This window comes from Dictyostelium discoideum, assembly GCF_000004695.1.
Source record: "Dictyostelium discoideum AX4 chromosome 1 chromosome, whole genome shotgun sequence".
In the NCBI taxonomy this organism is placed as follows: domain Eukaryota; phylum Evosea; class Eumycetozoa; order Dictyosteliales; family Dictyosteliaceae; genus Dictyostelium; species Dictyostelium discoideum.
The window spans coordinates 1,121,423-1,139,069 of NC_007087.3; the positions used below are offsets into that span (position 1 = coordinate 1,121,423).

General features: G+C 23.0%; 7 protein-coding genes across 7 annotated transcripts in view; 5 read left to right on the top strand and 2 right to left on the bottom strand.

Annotated features, from left to right (window-relative positions):
• Window positions 1–244: 244 nt before the first annotated feature.
• Window positions 245–616, top strand: DDB_G0267920 (hypothetical protein; the record flags this gene model as incomplete). The annotated part of the gene is made up of 1 exon (XM_642325.1): window positions 245–616. The coding sequence occupies one exon, from the start codon at window positions 245–247 to the stop codon at window positions 614–616; it is 372 nt and encodes a 123-aa protein (XP_647417.1).
• Window positions 617–1,201: 585 nt separating this feature from the next.
• On the top strand, window positions 1,202–2,473 carry cupA (calcium up-regulated protein; the record flags this gene model as incomplete). The annotated part of the gene is made up of 1 exon (XM_642326.1): window positions 1,202–2,473. One exon carries the CDS (start codon window positions 1,202–1,204, stop codon window positions 2,471–2,473), a length of 1,272 nt encoding a protein of 423 aa, XP_647418.1.
• Window positions 2,474–3,640: 1,167 nt separating this feature from the next.
• DDB_G0267922 (hypothetical protein) lies at window positions 3,641–4,127 on the bottom strand (the record flags this gene model as incomplete). Its single annotated transcript, XM_642327.1, has 3 exons — window positions 3,641–3,746; window positions 3,926–4,079; window positions 4,115–4,127. The coding sequence occupies 3 exons, from the start codon at window positions 4,125–4,127 to the stop codon at window positions 3,641–3,643; spliced, it is 273 nt and encodes a 90-aa protein (XP_647419.1).
• Window positions 4,128–7,376: 3,249 nt separating this feature from the next.
• DDB_G0267924 (P-type ATPase) lies at window positions 7,377–11,288 on the top strand (the record flags this gene model as incomplete). Its single annotated transcript, XM_642328.2, has 3 exons — window positions 7,377–7,778; window positions 8,258–8,530; window positions 8,634–11,288. The coding sequence occupies 3 exons, from the start codon at window positions 7,377–7,379 to the stop codon at window positions 11,286–11,288; spliced, it is 3,330 nt and encodes a 1,109-aa protein (XP_647420.2).
• A 391-nt stretch (window positions 11,289–11,679) lies between these two features.
• On the top strand, window positions 11,680–11,861 carry DDB_G0268392 (hypothetical protein; the record flags this gene model as incomplete). The annotated part of the gene is made up of 2 exons (XM_642329.1): window positions 11,680–11,779; window positions 11,824–11,861. 2 exons carry the CDS (start codon window positions 11,680–11,682, stop codon window positions 11,859–11,861), a joined length of 138 nt encoding a protein of 45 aa, XP_647421.1.
• Window positions 11,862–12,200: 339 nt separating this feature from the next.
• Window positions 12,201–13,757, bottom strand: DDB_G0267926 (hypothetical protein; the record flags this gene model as incomplete). Its single annotated transcript, XM_642330.1, has 3 exons — window positions 12,201–12,230; window positions 12,751–12,836; window positions 13,742–13,757. The coding sequence occupies 3 exons, from the start codon at window positions 13,755–13,757 to the stop codon at window positions 12,201–12,203; spliced, it is 132 nt and encodes a 43-aa protein (XP_647422.1).
• Window positions 13,758–14,489: 732 nt separating this feature from the next.
• Window positions 14,490–17,647, top strand: part of DDB_G0268394 (hypothetical protein) — a gene marked incomplete at both ends in the record, with an annotated part of 3,528 nt that continues 370 nt past the window's right edge. The window contains 2 exons of the mRNA XM_642331.1: window positions 14,490–15,644; window positions 15,711–17,647. The exon at window positions 15,711–17,647 is cut by the window's right edge and continues 69 nt beyond it. Coding sequence (XP_647423.1) covers window positions 14,490–15,644; window positions 15,711–17,647 — 3,092 coding nt within the window. The remainder of the gene's footprint in view (window positions 15,645–15,710) is intronic.

Sequence of the window (17,647 nt, forward strand, 5' to 3'; positions counted from 1 at the left end):
AATAAAATAAAATAAATAATTAAGAAAATAATATTAATATTAAAATTAATATTTTATTGTATTAAAAACTTTAAAAAGAAATCTTATAGTTTTTGTTGAAATTTATTTATTCATCTGATCTTAAAGATATTATTTCAGAATTATCATAAAGATTAATTGTATCTTTATTTTTTAAATAAAAAGAATAAAATTGATTGGAACAATAATCATTAAAAAATGGTTCGATGACTCTTATGAACATATAATGGGCGATAAAGGCTTTCAAGGATCCGATAAATTATATTTTAAATTTATAGTAATTTCGAGAAAAAACAATAATAATAATAATAATAATAATAATAATAATAATAAAAATAATGATGGTGATATAAATGGAGAATGTTTTGAACCAGAATATTATGTAAGCGATGAAAAAGAATCAGATGCAAGGTTTAAATCGATTAGAATAATAATTGAAAATGTTTTTGCTCACATTAAAAAATATTCAATTACCTGTCTCACTTTTAGATTTAAGAATAAGATTGAATCAACAACTTTATTGGACTATCATCATAAAATTTGGTGTGTTGTTGCATTTTTGGTTAACTTGTATGTTGAAATTAGAAAGAAAGAATAAACTCTCATATTAATTTAATATGAAAACAATTTCGACAAAAAAAACATTTTCATTTCACAAAAAAAAACTTTTTTTTCTGAAAATATTATCATTATTTATTATTTTAAATCTATTATCAAATAAATTATTATATATATTTTTTTTTTTTTTTTTTTGGTGTTTTGAAGATATTTTTATTTTTCGATAAACAGTTTTTTAAATTTTTTTTTCTAAGTTACTTTTTTTAAGATTGGCATTTTTTGGTGTTTTGAAGATATTTTTATTTTTTTCGATAATCAGTTTTTTAAATTTTTTTTTCTTTTTTTTTTTTTTATTTTAAATATTCACACTTTCACCAATTAAAACACAAACCCTAAAAAATGCAATGAGTGAAAGATAACACTCCATTTTGACACCTGTGTTGGTGTTGACTTGAACAAAGATCTAAACCATGGGTTAAAAAAAAAAAAAAAATAAAAATAATAGACTTAAAAAAAATATAAATACTTTAAAACTTTTTTTTTTTTTTCATTCTCAAAAATAAATTAAATAACTTTTAAAACAAAAAATTTAAATAAATAAAATAAAAAAATTAAAAATAAAGAAATGATAAATATTGAAGATATTTCAAAATCTTCAAATGAAAGTGAAGAAAAACAATTAAAAAGTACAAGTACAAGTTCAAAACCAAAATACCCATTCGCAGCAAAAAGCTTATTCAAAGGTTCAAATAATATTATACCATATTATTTATCAACCAGTAATACATTCCAATGTGTAGCATCTGAGTCAATTCAAACATGGCTTCTTTCAGATGATGGTCATATCTTTACATCCAGTGGTAATTTTGTTTTAGATGTTTCATCAGGTGGTTATTTTGTTGAATTAGTACAACTTAATTCAAATTCAAAAACTCAAATTTGGACAATTGATACAACAAATAATAAAATTCAAAACCAAGGTAATGGTAAATACCTTGATATCGACAATTTGAATATTTGTGTTGCACCTTTAAATGGAAACGCAACTCAAAAATGGACAACTTTTAGAAGAGCACCAATTCCAACTGGTAATTGGGGTTACTTTCAAAGCAAAAAATTGGATTCCAATAATAATTATTGGGGTCTAAGTGTATTAAATAATAGTACATCATATAATACTAGTGTAGTAATGAATAAAGTTCAAGCAAAATCAATAGGTCAAATTTGGCAAATGACAAACGATGGTCACATTTTATCACGTTTGGATGGTAATTTAGTATTAGATATTGGTCCATCAATTAATGGTAGTAAAACAAACTATTATTTAAATACCAATGTTTACAAAGCAAATGATCTAATGCAACAATGGGGTATCAACGAAAATAATCAAATATTCAATCAATATTATCCAAATTTATGTATTGGATTCGTTGGCGAACTTGGAGTTGATTCAACTGTTAATTGTGTATTAGCTCAACCAACTAGTGCTAGTGATATTAATTTCCAATGGATTGCAAATCCAACCTATTCATTAAACCAAATTGTTAGTGAAGTACCAGAACCATTTCCAGCTTACACAAGTGGTGATTTATTAGCATCATATCAATACCTTAGTAATGATGCAACAAATGGTTATACTGATGATATTAGATCACTTTATACAAGTATTAATGTTAGTTTAGAACATTTCTATGTTAATGTCTCCAATGCAACTTGTCCATCATCAATTCATTCAACTGAAGATTTTTCAAATGTTCAAAATCAAATCAAAAATGAACTCACCTACGCAATCAATGTCCGTTTAGTATTTGATAACTATTCCGATTTTTATAGTAAATTATTTAGTCAAGGTAGTACAAATTTAACAAACTTGGCAAATTTAATTAATGTCATCTGACCAAGTTGTTGTCATCTGACCAAGTTGTAAATGGAAATTACACCGATGCAATTACCAGTGTTTTTTATGCAATTATTTCAGAGATACCAATTGGTGGTTCAATAATTGCAAACATTGGTGAGTCAGCAGTAGAATTTGGTGAATTAGATGCTGAAAGTAATGATTCAGGCCCATCAACCTATCAAGTTACATTAAGTAAACTCTATGATCATTTAAATGAAAATTATGAAAATGAAATGGCAAATGCCCAAAGAATGAAAAATACCATTTTACAAGATTGGGGTATGATGAGTAAAACCTTTGCATTATGTTTCTTACCAACCAATAATCCATCCTCACTCAATATCAATGGATTAGACTTTCAAAAAATTTCTACCATAGCTTCTATAGCTTACCAAACTGCAATGATTCAAATGTTATTACCAACTAATTATCAAATTTACTTTACACCAGCTGGTTACTATGCACCAGTTTCAAGTGATGATTACTCTTATACTGATAGTACTGGAACCTATATTATGGCGGAAATCGATAACTGTAACTCTCATCCTCCAAAAGCTTTAACCGATAAGTTATGGAATAATGGAGTTTCAAAACAAGAAGTTTTCACATCTTCCTATGGTTGGAATTTAGCTACCTCTGTGACCTATTACAATATGGTCGGTAGATATGGTGGAATGTTTAAATTATCTTTCCCAACTGTAAAGAATTTAACATCAGTACCAATTCAATTCGTAATGACCAATGGAAGGGATAGAGTTGGTACTTTCAATGTTAAAACTCATTTTACTGGATTAGCCTCAACATATTACAATTCAGGTGCCCTTGGTCATCATTATTACGATATTGCTGTAACTGATATTAACGGTAACAAGGTTGCAAATTTCACAGTTGACAATAATTTGGTAGCTCTTGAAGGTAGTTATGTTTCAATCAAAACTAATTCATTAGTTGTTCAACCAGGTTATGTTGTTGGTAATCCAACTTGTAATCAAGGTGGTTTTTCTCAAGGATTTGCTGCTTCAATTTTAATTCCAATTTATAAATCAAATTAAAAAAATCGATTTTAATTATTTATTATTTTAAATCTATTATCAAATAAATTATATATTTTTTTTTTTCGATAGTTTTATTTTTTTCGATAATCAGTTTTTTAAATTTTTTTTTCTAAGATACTGTTATCTGGTTATCTGAAAAATTAATTTCTTGATTTGAAATATTACCTTTAATTTTAGATTTGAATTTAATTAATTGATCAAAGAATAAATCGATTCTATTAATATCTAAAAAAAATATTAAATGCTCATTTAAAATTTCTAATTTATTACCTCTTTAACTTTTTTCCAATACTTTATAGAGTGATTCAACTGAAGTTTCATCTTCAAAGATTTTTTCAATTGAAATTTTAAAATTGAAAAATTGATCTTCATCTTCATCCAATTCACCATATACTTCATTAAAATATTTTTAAGATATATAGATTTCATTGACAAGTATTCATATTGATTATAGGTTGAATCCAAATCTATAAAAAACTGTTTACCCCCACTATTGGCTTCTTCAATTAAATCATAAGCTTCACAAATCCATTCAAATATATCACATTCTTTTAAATATAATTCATAAAGACCTTCTATTAACTTTTGAAATACATTTGCAAACCTTGATTCTGATCGAATATTATCAAAAAAAAATATTTAAAATTAATGAATTTAATTCAAGTATTGAATGATAGAATGTAGAAAACAAAATTGGTAGAAATCTTTCTTCTAAATTTTCAGTTGAAATTACAAATTCTTGAATATAATCATTATAACCAAACTTTATAGAAATTATGAAACAATTTTATCTCAAGTTGAAATTATATTTAAAAATAATTCAAAAGAATCCATTTTAGAATTCATTAAATATTATTCATCAAAAGATGTATATGAATTAATTGGTAATTTATATTGTGATCATATGGTTATAATGTTTTATATTCTCTATTCATCAGATACTAAAGATCAATATTTAGAATTTTTAAATTCAATTAATCCATATTGTTGTTCATCATCGTCACCAGCATGGTCATCATCAATTGATTCAAAACAAAATGAAAATGGTTCTGATGAAAATGGTGCAGATGAAAAAAGAGAAAAATATTTACATATTCAATCAATTAAATGTTATTTTCCACTTGAATGGAATTTATTTTTAAATAATATTAAATCATATTCTCCATTTAATAAAGTATTATTATTAACTATTTTTAAAATGTTTTCAATCTTTTCTTTTAATATTAAAAAATCTTTATTTATTGAATTTCCTTTTTTTAAATATTTCAATGTTAAATTCATTTTCTAAAAACTTTAAATTAAATAATCTTTTTTTAATTTCAAATGATTCAATTTCAAAGAATTTATTAATTTCAATTTTTGAAACATTTATATAACCATCTGATTTTGTATTGGTATTGGTATTGGTATTGGTATTTGTATTTGTATTGGTATTTGTATTGGTATTGGTATTGGTATTGGTATTGGTGGTGGTATTGGTGGTGGTATTGGTATTGGTGGTATTATAAAGTTTTGGATTATCTAAAATTAATTCTAATAACTCTACATTACAACGATAATTATTATAAACTGTAATTGAAATAATTTTATTTTTTAACTCAACTCAATTGAACTCATTATTTCTTTGGTGAAATTTTAATTGGTTTTGAAATTAATTTTAAGAAAGCTAAAAAAAAATAAAAAAATAAAAAAACAAATAAAAAAAATTAAATAAAAAAAAATAGAATACTAATATAAACATTAATTTTAATTAAACCCAACCAGATTTTTTTATTTGTTTTTGTTTTTATTTTTATTTTTTTTTTTATTTTTTTTTATTTTTTTTTGTTTTTTTTTTTTTTGTTTTTTTTTTTTTTTTTTTTTTTTTGAAAAGTATTTTTAATTGGATATTATTTGAAAAATATTTTTAAACTGGGGGTGTGTTGGTGTTTAATTTTTCTGTTTAATTTTTTTGTTTTTTTTTTCTTCATTATTAAACAAAAAAAAAAAAAAAATAAAAACAATTTAACAAAAAAAACAAAATAAAAATAACTTTTTTTGAATTTGACACTTTTGGTGTGAAAAGGATTAAAAAAGATTACGGAGTGGATTATTAAAATATTACAAAAAAAAAAATTTTTTAATGACAATAGTAATTTATGTTTTAATATAATTTCGGTAAATAAAAAAAATAAAATAAAAAAAAAAACAAAAAAACAAAAAAAAATAAATAAAAAAATAAAATATATGTATAATAAAAAGTAATAAATAAAATAAATAAAATAAATAAAATAAAAAAATAAAAATAATATGTTTAAGGTGATTGATCAAAAATTTTAAAAGAAAAAAAAAAGAAAATTTAAAAATAATTTTTTTTTGAAAATTTGAAAAGGCAAAAGGGCCAAAAGATTTTTTGAATATTTGCATTTCCGCTTTTTTTTTTTTTTTTTTTTTTTTTTTTTTTTTTCCAAACGACATCTGAAAATAATACTTTCTAAAAAAAAAAATACAAAAATAATTAAAAAAAAAAAAAAAAAAAAAAAAAAAGGCTTTTTTAAAATAAATTTAAATAATTATTTGAATCTGAAAAAAAAATAAAATAAAAATAAAAATTTTTAAAATTAGAAAAAAAAAAAAAAAATACAAAAAATTGAAAAAAAAAAAATAAAATATAAAATAATTTAAAAAAAAAAATAAAAAAAAAAATAAAACGACAAACAAATAATACAAAATTAATTAATATTTTAATAATATATAAATATATTTTTCATATGATAAATTACCATAATAAAAAAAATAAAAATAAAAAAAATAAAAAAAAATCAATTTATAAAAACAATATTACCCCATTTCTCACCACTCCCCTAACTCACCTCACTCGTTGACACTCCGTAGGATTGCCAAAAATCTTCAACTCTATTTTCTTTTAAAATAATTTAAAAATTTTATTTTTTTTTTTTTTATTTTTTTTATTTTTTTATTTTTTATTTTTTTTTTTTTTTTTTTTTGAAATCCAACCTGTCATAAATAAAATTTTTTTTTTTTTTTTCTATCATTCTTTTTATTAGTTTTTCCTTTGCCAATACAATAAATAATATTAATCAGTAAGTATAAAATTAAATTAAAAAAAAAAAAAAATTAAAAAATAAAAAAAAATAAAAATAATAAAAATAAAAAAATAAAAAAAAAAAAAAAATAATAATAATAATTAAATAATTCCAAATAAATTAAAAAAAAAAAAAAAAAAAAAATATTTTTTATTTTATTTTTTTAATCTATTTTAAAGATTCAATCACAAAATTTTTTTTTTTTTAATTATTTTTTTTTTTTTTTTTTTAAAAAGGATCTTTTTTTTTTTGGAAAACCCCCTAACAATTAAAATTTTTTTTTTTTTTTTTTAAAATTCCATAGTTTGATAAAAGAAAAAAAAAAAAAAAAAAAAAAAACAAAAACTAAAAAATTAAACACCCACATTATTGATAAAAAAAACAATCAAGTATTTTTTGAACCTTTTTTAATTGAATAAAAAGTTATGAATATCAAAAATTCAACAAATAGTTTAACAAACGAAGATATCAACACCACTAATAATACCAACAACCAACCAAGCGACAGCAATAATAATAATACTAGTAATATTAATAGCAGTAGCAGTCAAGTACCATCATCATCATCACCACCACTACCACCGCAACAACAACAACCAATTATTACCACCATCAGCAATTCGTCAATCACAATCACACATACCAAAACAAACATCATTTCACGATTTTAATCTTTGTCACAATCCACATAATGAGATTAACCCATTTGCAGACACCTCAAATAACCCAAACAATGGAGCCAGTGGTAGTGGAAATCCAATGTCAAAGAGTGGAGGCTTGTCTAAAAGCAGATCTGGATCTCAACATGAGATTGAATTGGGCTCCTCTAGTTCCAACTTAAAAAAGTCCAAATCAATGGAAAGTGTAGAATTTATTACCGAACCTCAAATTCCACTTTACTATTCAATGGTAAAAGAAAAGGAGAGACAAAGGGAAGTAAAACTTAGAAATAGAATTAAAAATAAATTAAAAAAAAACAAATCAAATACCACCACCACTACAACTACAACTGATGTCGGTGCTTCACCTTCAACTATTGAACCAATTGATGGTAATGATAAAGAACCAATGTCTGCAATTGATCTTGCTCAAGATAATATTGAAAAAAAAACTCAACACAAACCTAAAGATTTAGCTACTCAAACTACTGAAGAATTAACTGTAAGTAAAAAAAAAAAAAAAAAAAACAAAACAAAATTAAAATAATCATCATTATCACCGAATCAATATTCAATTTCCGTTGATTTTTTTTTTTTAATATTTTTTTATTTTATTTTGCGACCACGTCGTAAAAAAAAAAAAAAAATTGGAAATTAAATGTCAAAAAATATCTCACAATAATTGCGCAATTATTTTTAGTTGTACAAAAATTATTTCACCCAGGCGGAAATTATTTAATTTTTTTTTTTAAATAAATAATTTAAAAATAGAAAAAAAAAATATTAATAATAATAATAATAATAATAATAATAATAATAATAATAATAATAATAATAATAATAATAATAATAATAATAATAATAATAATAATAATAATAATAATAATAATAATAATAATAATATTCCAACATATATACTAATTTTTTTTTTTATTTTTATTTTTTTATTTTTTTATATTTTTTTTTTTATTTATTTTATAGCATGATCATACATTACCACTTGAAGAATTGATTATTAAATTAAAAACAAATATTAATATTAATGATCCAAGACATAGTTTTGGTCTTAGTAGAGAATTTGCAAGTGAAAGACTTGAAATTGATGGAAAGAATGCATTAACTCCATCTAAACCAGTTCCAAAATGGGTTAAATATCTTAAAGAATTTTTAGGACTTTTCCCAATTATGTTGGAAGTTGGTGGTATTTTATCAATTATTGCTTTTGGTATTGATACTGAAACTGGTAAAGATAATGTAAGTTTTTTTTTTTTTTTTTAAATAATAAATTTTTTATTTAAAATATATTAATTTTTTATTTTTTTTTTTTATTTTTTTTTTTTAATAAATAATTATTTAGTTATATTTAGGTATTATTTTATGGATTGTTGTATTTTTAACATGTACATTTTCATATATTCAAAATTCCAAATCTACTGGTGTAATGGAAGGTTTTAAGAAATTAGCACCATCATCAACTAAAGTTCTTAGAGATGATAATTTAATTGAAATTGATTCCGAAGATTTAGTAGTTGGTGATGTTGTAATTGTTAGAGCTGGTGATAAAGTACCAGCAGATTTAAGAGTGATTGCATCACATCATTTCAAGGTTGATAACGCCTCGTTGACTGGAGAAACTGAACCACAAACTCGTAGTCCAAATTGTACCGATGAAAATCCATTAGAAACTCAGAATTTGACTTTCTATGGTACATTAGCATGCCAAGGTGATTGTGTTGGTGTAGTCATTGCAACTGGTGATAGAACTGTTATTGGTAAAATCGCTAAATTAGCTTCCAATTCAAAACCAAACTCAACTCCAATGAAAGAAGAAATTGAAAAATTCATAAAAATCATTTCAATTGTTGCATTTTCTTTAGGTGCAATCTTTTTGGCAATTGGTTTTGGTAGATCAGTTGAATGGATTTTAGTAATTATCTATACCATTGGTATTGTTGTAAGTCAAGTACCAGAGGCTCTTTTACCAACTCTTACAGTTACACTCAATTTAACTGCAAAAAGAATGTCCAGAAAGAATGTACTTGTAAAGAATCTTTTAACTGTTGAAACTCTTGGTTCAACTACAACAATTGCATCTGATAAAACCGGTACCCTAACTCAAAATATTATGACTGTTGTTCATTTATGGTATGATGGTACAATCTATAGTTGTAATTCATTAACAGCAAGTAACTTTTTTAATGCTCAAGCTACAACCTTTAAAAAGTTATATCAAGTTGCAGCACTATGTAATAGAACCGTATTTGATAAATCTGAAAATCAAGATGATATTCCAATTCAATTAAGAAAGTGTATTGGTGATGCATCGGAAAGTGCTTTACTCAAATTTTGTGAACAAGTCGAAAATGTTGAACAGTATCGTGATAGATTCCCAAAATATTTTGAAATACCATTCAACTCTGTAAATAAATGGCAAATGAGTGTTCATACAATCGGTGATGATGGTGAATTCTTTATGGTAATGAAAGGTGCACCAGAACGTATCATTAAAATGTGTAATCGTATTCTCATCGAAGGTGAAGAACAAGAACTTGATGAAAAACATTTACAAAATTTCCAATCATCTTATGAACATTTAGCAGGTAAAGGTGAAAGAGTTTTGGGTTTAGCTTATTTACCATTGGATCCACAACAATACCCAAACAATTATATTTTCGATATGGAAGAAAAGAATTTCCCAACCAAAGATTTAGTGTTTGTTGGTTTAACTGCGTTAATGGATCCACCACGTCCAGGTGTACCAGAAGCCATTAGAACTTGTAAAGAAGCAGGTATTAGAGTTATGATGGTAACTGGTGATCATCCATTGACTGGAACAGCAATTGCAAAGCAAGTAGGTATCATTGAAACTGATGAAACTCTTAATGATATTGCTGAAAGAGAAGGTGTTGATGTACTTAGTTTGGACTTTTCACGTGGTACCTCTATTGCCATTACAGGCTCAATGTTGGATGATCTCACTAGTGAACAGTGGGACAAGATACTTTCCCTAAGAGAACTATGCTTTTGTAGAACCAGCCCAGAACAGAAATTACAAATTGTCGCACACCTTCAAAAACGAGGAGAAATTGTAGCAGTTACTGGTGATGGTGTCAATGATTCACCTGCTCTCAAGAAGGCTGATTTAGGTTGTGCTATGGGTATCACTGGTAGTGATGTAGCAAAAGAAGCAGCATCAATTGTTTTATTGGATGATAATTTTGCATCAATTATCGCTGGTGTAGAAGAAGGTCGTATGATTTTCGATAAATTAAAGAAATCAATTTGTTACACTCTCTCTTCAAATATTCCAGAGGCAATTCCATTCTTTTGTTTCTTTGTACTTCAAATGCCAGTAGCTTTATCAGGTATTTTAATTCTTTGTATAGATTTGGGTACTGATCTTATTCCTGTAATATCTTATGCATACGAAGGTAGTGAAACTGATCTCATGAAAAGAAAACCAAGAAATGTTAAAAAAGATAAATTGGTTAGTCTTAGATTGGCTATTTTCTCTTATCTCTGGTTAGGTTGTTGGCAATGTGCTGCTGGTTTCTTAAATTATTTCCTCCTTTTCAAGGATTATGGATATAGTGCTTCCGACCTTTACAATGTTTCCTCTACCTATTTCAAGAAAGATGCTCCACTTTATGGAGGTCATGATGATGCTAAACAAATTCAAATTTTAAATGAAGCTCAAACTGCATATTTCATCGCGATTGTAATAAGTAGAGTTGGGGCTTGTTTCTGCGCTAAAACTAGAATCATTTCAATTTTCCAACAAGGTTTCGGTAATATGGTATTCAATTTCGGTGTTTGTTCTATGCTTGCCATTGCTCTATTCATTGTTCATGTACCAGGTGTTAGAACTTTCTTTGGTTGTACTATTGTCAGTTATAAATATTGGTTAATTCCAATTCCTTTTGCTGTATTTTTGGTTGCATCAAATGAATTGAGACTTTGGTTAATAAGAAGATATCCAAAGTCTACATTTGCTAATCTTTGTGCTTGGTAAATTAAATTAAAATAATATAATAAATATAAATATAAAAATATCATATACATATACCTGTGTATTTTTTTCATTTGTTTTTAAGTTTAAGGGAAAAAAAGAAAAAAACAAAGTTAACTTTGTCTTTTTTTAATGGAAATCATTTTTTTTCACTTTTATTTTTTATATTTTTTCTTTACTATTAATATTTTTATTTTTTATATTTATAATCCTCACCTGGAAATGTATCTTTTTCTTTATCCAATAGCATTATTTCTTACAAGAACGACCTTGTTGAGAAATAAAAAAAAAAAAGAAATAAAAAAAAAAGAAATAAAAAAAAAAAAAAAAAAAAAAAAGAATATATAAACAAAATCTTTTTTTTTTTTAATTTTTAAATTTATTATTTTGCAAAATGGAAGGCAACAATGAATATTTAGATATATGTATTTATTTAAAAACTTTTGAAGAGAATATGGACTTATTAGTTGCGACTTTGCTAAACCTAAATGAAGGTAGATTTTATTTATTTTTTATTTTATATTTATTTTTTTTTTAGGAAGTTGGACAGGGGGAAAATTTTATAATATTTTATAATATAAGTTCTTTTTTATTTTTTTTATTTTTTTTTATTATTTAATTATTATATTTGTTTTTGAAATGCAGTTTTATTTAAAAATTTTAAGGTTTATTCAATAAACTTTATTGAAAAATTTAGGGAATTATATGGCCATATATTTTCCTAATGTTATAGTGCATAGATAAATCTTTCCTTTCTCTGACACCAATATTAATACTGACCATTTTTTATTTCTCTTTGGATATGATAGTATTGATATGAACATTAACTTTTCCAAATGATATAGTGCATAGATAAATCTTTCCTTTCTTTACCATTAGATTGGGTTATGATACATATCATATTACTACATTTTCTTAGAAATAACCACTTTTAAATTCTTTTTTCTATATTTTTTAATAGTAAAATTAGATTTATTTATTTTTTTTTAATTTTATTAATTATTTTTAATTTTTTTTTTAAATCACTTTTTAACCTTTTTTTTTTTTTTTCTTTTAAATTCTATCTTTAATCTTTGTTTTTGAAATAATACTATTTCATTTTATTGGTTTTAATTCTTTGGTTTGGAATGAAAAAAAAAAAAAAAAAAAAAAAAAAAAAAAAGGTCAATTTATATTCTGATAATTTTTTTTATATTTCCAATTTAAAATTATTTTGATTTGTCCTAAAAAGGAATGTTAATTTTTTTTTTTTTCCTTTTTTTTAATCAAATTTCTAAATTGGAAACTATTAGATTAATTTTATAAAATTTTTGTTTTGTTTTTATTATACTTATTCTCCCCATAAATCATCCATCAACATTGAAATTATTTAATAATCTTACTCAAACTAAAAAAAAAAATTGTAAGTTATAACTATTCACTTAAAACAAAAAAAAAAAATTTTACAATCTTTATTATTATATACTAATATTAATTGTATATAGGCTTCTTCATTTATTATTAAATTGTTTTCAATATTTGAAGCTGTTAAATTAATTTCTTCTTTATCTGCTAATGGAAACAATATTTATTTTTTTATTTTTTTATTTATTTTTTTATTTGTTTTTTTATTTTATTAATTTTTTAATTTATATAAAAGAAAACAATGATTTGGTTAACTTTTAATTGTTTTTTTTTAATTTTCTTTTTTGGTTGAAGGTATAAATTCTTCAGAATCTTCCCTTAATTCATCTTCAAACAAAGAATATTAGATTAAAATATAATTCAAAAAAAAAAAATTTTTGTGTTTTTTTTTTTTTTTTTTTTTTTAATCTATTATAATGACAAACACAGGTCCAATATTTTTTTATTTTTTATTTTTTCCATATGTTAACAAATAATTAAAATAATAATTAAAATCACACAAATAATAAAAAATACATAAATTACTAATAATAGATTTCCAAAAAAAAATCTTTCCACAAGTTGACAATAAGCGAAAAAAAAAAAAAAAATAAAAAAAAACATATCTCTGATATTGTTTGTTCAAATGTCAAATGACAAAAGAATTATTTTAAAAAATAAAAAATAAATTGTTAAAAAAAAAAAAGATATTTTTTTTTTGACTTTTTTTTTTTTTTTTTTTATTCATTGAAAAAAAGATATTTTTATTTATTTTATATTCTTTTTTGTATTATTTTTTTTTTTTCTTTCCATTTACTAAGATCCATCTTTGATCTTTTGGTTCTTAATAAAAATAATCTTTTTTTTTTTTTTTTTTTTTTTTTTTTTTCACAAACTTTATTTTTAAATTTGTCCACAAACCTTTTTTATTTTTTTTTTTTGATTTTATTTTTTTTTTTTTATTTTATTTTTTTTTTAAATATTTTTTTTTTTTGGTTTTTTTTAATAAAAATTTAAAATTTTATATTTTTCCAATTTTTTTTTTTTTTTTTTTAAATTATCACACAACCCACATCTGCTTCTAATCATTTTAAATGTAATTATTTTATTGCATAACTCCATCAACTATAAACACAATCTGAATTTGAATGAAACCAACCACCCTTTAGCACACAACCACCACTCACCACAAACAATAATTTTCTCTCATAACCCACCCTCAATAAGTCCTCAAACTATTTTTAAAAAAAAAATAAAAATAAAAAAAATATAAAAAAATAAAAAAAATAAAAAAATAAAAAAATAAAAAAATAAAAAAAAGGAAAAAAAAAACAATAATAATAATAAAATAATAATAATAATAAAAATAATAATACAAAATCAGTTTACAATTACTTTTTTTTTTTTTTTTTTTTTTTTTTTTTTGATAACAAAAACCAATATTCTTATAATTTTTTTTTTTTTTAACAACGCAATAAAAAAAAAAAAAAAAATCCACATTATTAATATTTTTTTTTTTTTTTTCAAAAATTTTTTTTTTTTTTTTTTTTTTTTTTTTTCAACTAAAATATTTTTAACTCCATAACAAACACCACACATATCTAAAATAGAAGCCTTTTTTTTTTTCTCTGGGAATCAAAACAACAATAATAATAGTTATTAAATTTAAATAAATAATAATAAACCAAATAAATAAATAAATAAATAAATAAATAAATAAATAAATAAATAAATAAATATTAATAATAATAATAATAATAATATAAAATTTAATAATAATACAATTTTAGTATTATTATTTTTTTTTATAAAAAAAAAAAAATGAATGAAATTACAAATAAAATGAATTATTTGATATCTAAATTAATAGACCCAAATTTAGTAAATCAAAATAATAATAATCACAATAATAATAATAATAATCATCACAACAATAATAATAATAACAATAATAATTTTAATAATAATTCAAATCCATTAAGTGCAAGAGAAGAGAAACCAAAATTAAAATATAAACATTGGTGTGGAACAGTAGAGAAAAAGGTAGCATCAATTGGTTCATTGATACCAGTTTTAGAATCGAATCTTTTAGGATCAGATGAAAAGAAAAAAGAGAAAGCGATTACAACATTTCATAAAATCACAGTCTCATTGAATGAGTTAATCCCACTTTTAGAGATTATACAATATAAACCAGCTCATAAATCTGAGGGTTTTGCTTCGACATCACATAGTTCACAACATGGTGAATCTGATTCACCACCAACTTCTGGCTTCATTTCATCCTCCTCAACTTCACCAAATACATCAAATTCAAATTTAGCAAATTTAACAAATAACGCAACTGCAGCACAAACCACTGCATCATCATCATCAACATCATCATCATCATCATCATCATCATCAACAACCAACCCCCCTGTAAATAGCACACCAAATAGTAATAGTAATAGTAATAATAATAAAGATTTAAATAATAATAAAGATCAACAATCACCATTATCAATGTCACCAATTTCTTCATCAGCAAATGGTAATTCAGAGAATGGATTATTAGCGGCATATAAAGAGTTAACAAATAGTGGTGGAATTAAAGCACAACAACTTGATGGCAGTAGTAGTAATGGGATTAGTGGTGGCGGTGGAGTATTAAGATCAACTAAAGCAATTTCATATTCATGTAGGGATGCAATGTTAACATTATGGTCACAATTATTATCATTCATTGAAAAGTATCATAATATTGAAAAGGATTTAACACCATTTTATCAAACTATTCTTTTAATTTGTCGTAGAAAAGAATATGATAGTTCAATTTCACATATTGATCCAATTACCACTAGACCTTGGTCATTGGCTCCAAATGAAATCTTATCAAAATATAGAAAAATTATACATAAAACTTTTTCATTTATTGCTACAATTTTATCATCACCATTATTCTTTTCAATACCATTAACTCATTTTTGTTCAAAAGTATTTATATTTATATTTATTTTTTTATTAAAAAAAAATTTAAATTTAAATTTAAAATTAATTTAGAAATACTTACACTTTTTTTTTTTTTTTAAAAAAATTAATATAAAGTTTTTATCAGTATCATTTTTTAGAATACCAAAAGTAGCAAAAATAATTTTAGAAGCATTAACACCACCAGAAACAGAAATTCAAGATATTATATCACATTTTCCAATACCTTCAAATTTAAAACATTTAACAATTGTTGGTGATAGACCAGATAAATCACCATTTCATACTTTTTTAATGCAAATGGGTAATAATAATAATATAAATAATATAAATAATAATAATAATAATAATAATAATAATAATAATAATAATAATAATAATAATATAAATAGTAATAATATAAATAATATAAATAATAATAGTAATAATATAAATGTGAATAGTAATAATATAAATGGGAATAATAATATAAATGGTAATAATAATAATATAAGTGGGAATAATAATATAAATGTGAATAATATAAATGGAAATAATATAAATGGGAATAATATAAATAATATAAATAATATAAATAATAATAATATAAATGGGAATAATATAAATAATAATAATATAAATAATAATAATAATAATAATAATAATAATAATAATAATAATAATAATAATAATAATAATAATAATAATATAAATTTTATTGAAGAATTTTCAATTGAAAATATACCACAAGGTTGGATAGATAATTTAGCAAGAAAAGAAAGTGTTTTTTTTATATTTTTTAAAGATTGGCTCACAAGTTGTAAATATGTTTTAGGTGAAACAGTCGATATGAAAACTGTACCAGGATTCTTTACTATAGCCTATGCATTACTACATGAAATAAAGACAAGGGAACAAGCACCACCACCACTATCAAAGCCAACACCATCATTGGATGCTCAGTATACATTGATTCAATGTTGTAGACAAGATAATATAATGGATGTAATGATGAAAACCATTTTCTTAAAGACTTGTGTATTCGATCTACCAGTGGTTTCAACTACGTTGTCATTGGTTGAATGCTGGCTAAAAGAGTATGGTCCTTTACCCGACTCTTTCGATATCAATTTCTTTTGTGAAGGTATTGAGAGTATAATAGTGGCTGATCATCACCAAATTCTAATTAGAGCATTACAAATGCTATACAATACAAGTGAATGTTTCCAAAGAAATCTTCGTAAAGTTCTTTTCCAAGATTTACTTTTAAATAAATACTTTTACGCTTTGTTTTTACATTGGGATCAACCTGTTAGAAATGCATATCATCATTTATTACTCTATAAAATGGTTAGAATTAATAGATCGAAACTCTATGAATCTGGTGCTACCTTGCAAGAATTTTCAAAATTAACTCATAATACACCTGCAATTATCACTAAAAGTAGTGCTTTATCACCAACTAAATTCATTGATTCAAAAGATGATAATCATAGTTATTTTTCATCTTCCAGAATTAATAATAATTCTTCGTTATCATCAAGTATTAATTCAACAACATCAACCACCACAACCACAGCAACAACAAATGGTAAATCAACAACAACACCATCATCATCCCTCTCCTCTAGCACAGGTACTATTAATACAAAATCACATTCAATTAGTATTGGTAGAAAAGTGCCACCACCTGTACCACCAAGAAATTTTTCAGAAATTGATCAACAATCAAACTTAAATTTAGAGTCTGATGACTCTTTTGTAATTATAGAATCGGAAAATACAAATAGTAATAATATTAATATTAATAATAATAATAATAATAATAACAATAATAACATATCAATTGAAGGAAATAGCATTACTATGACAGCTAGCAATTCACCATCATTAGCTTCAACACCATCACATTTATCACCACAACCATCAGATTTAAGTAATCAACCTTCAAATGTATCATCATCATCTGCTACAATAAATAATAATAATAATAATAATAATAATAATAACAGTATTAAGGAACAAACAAA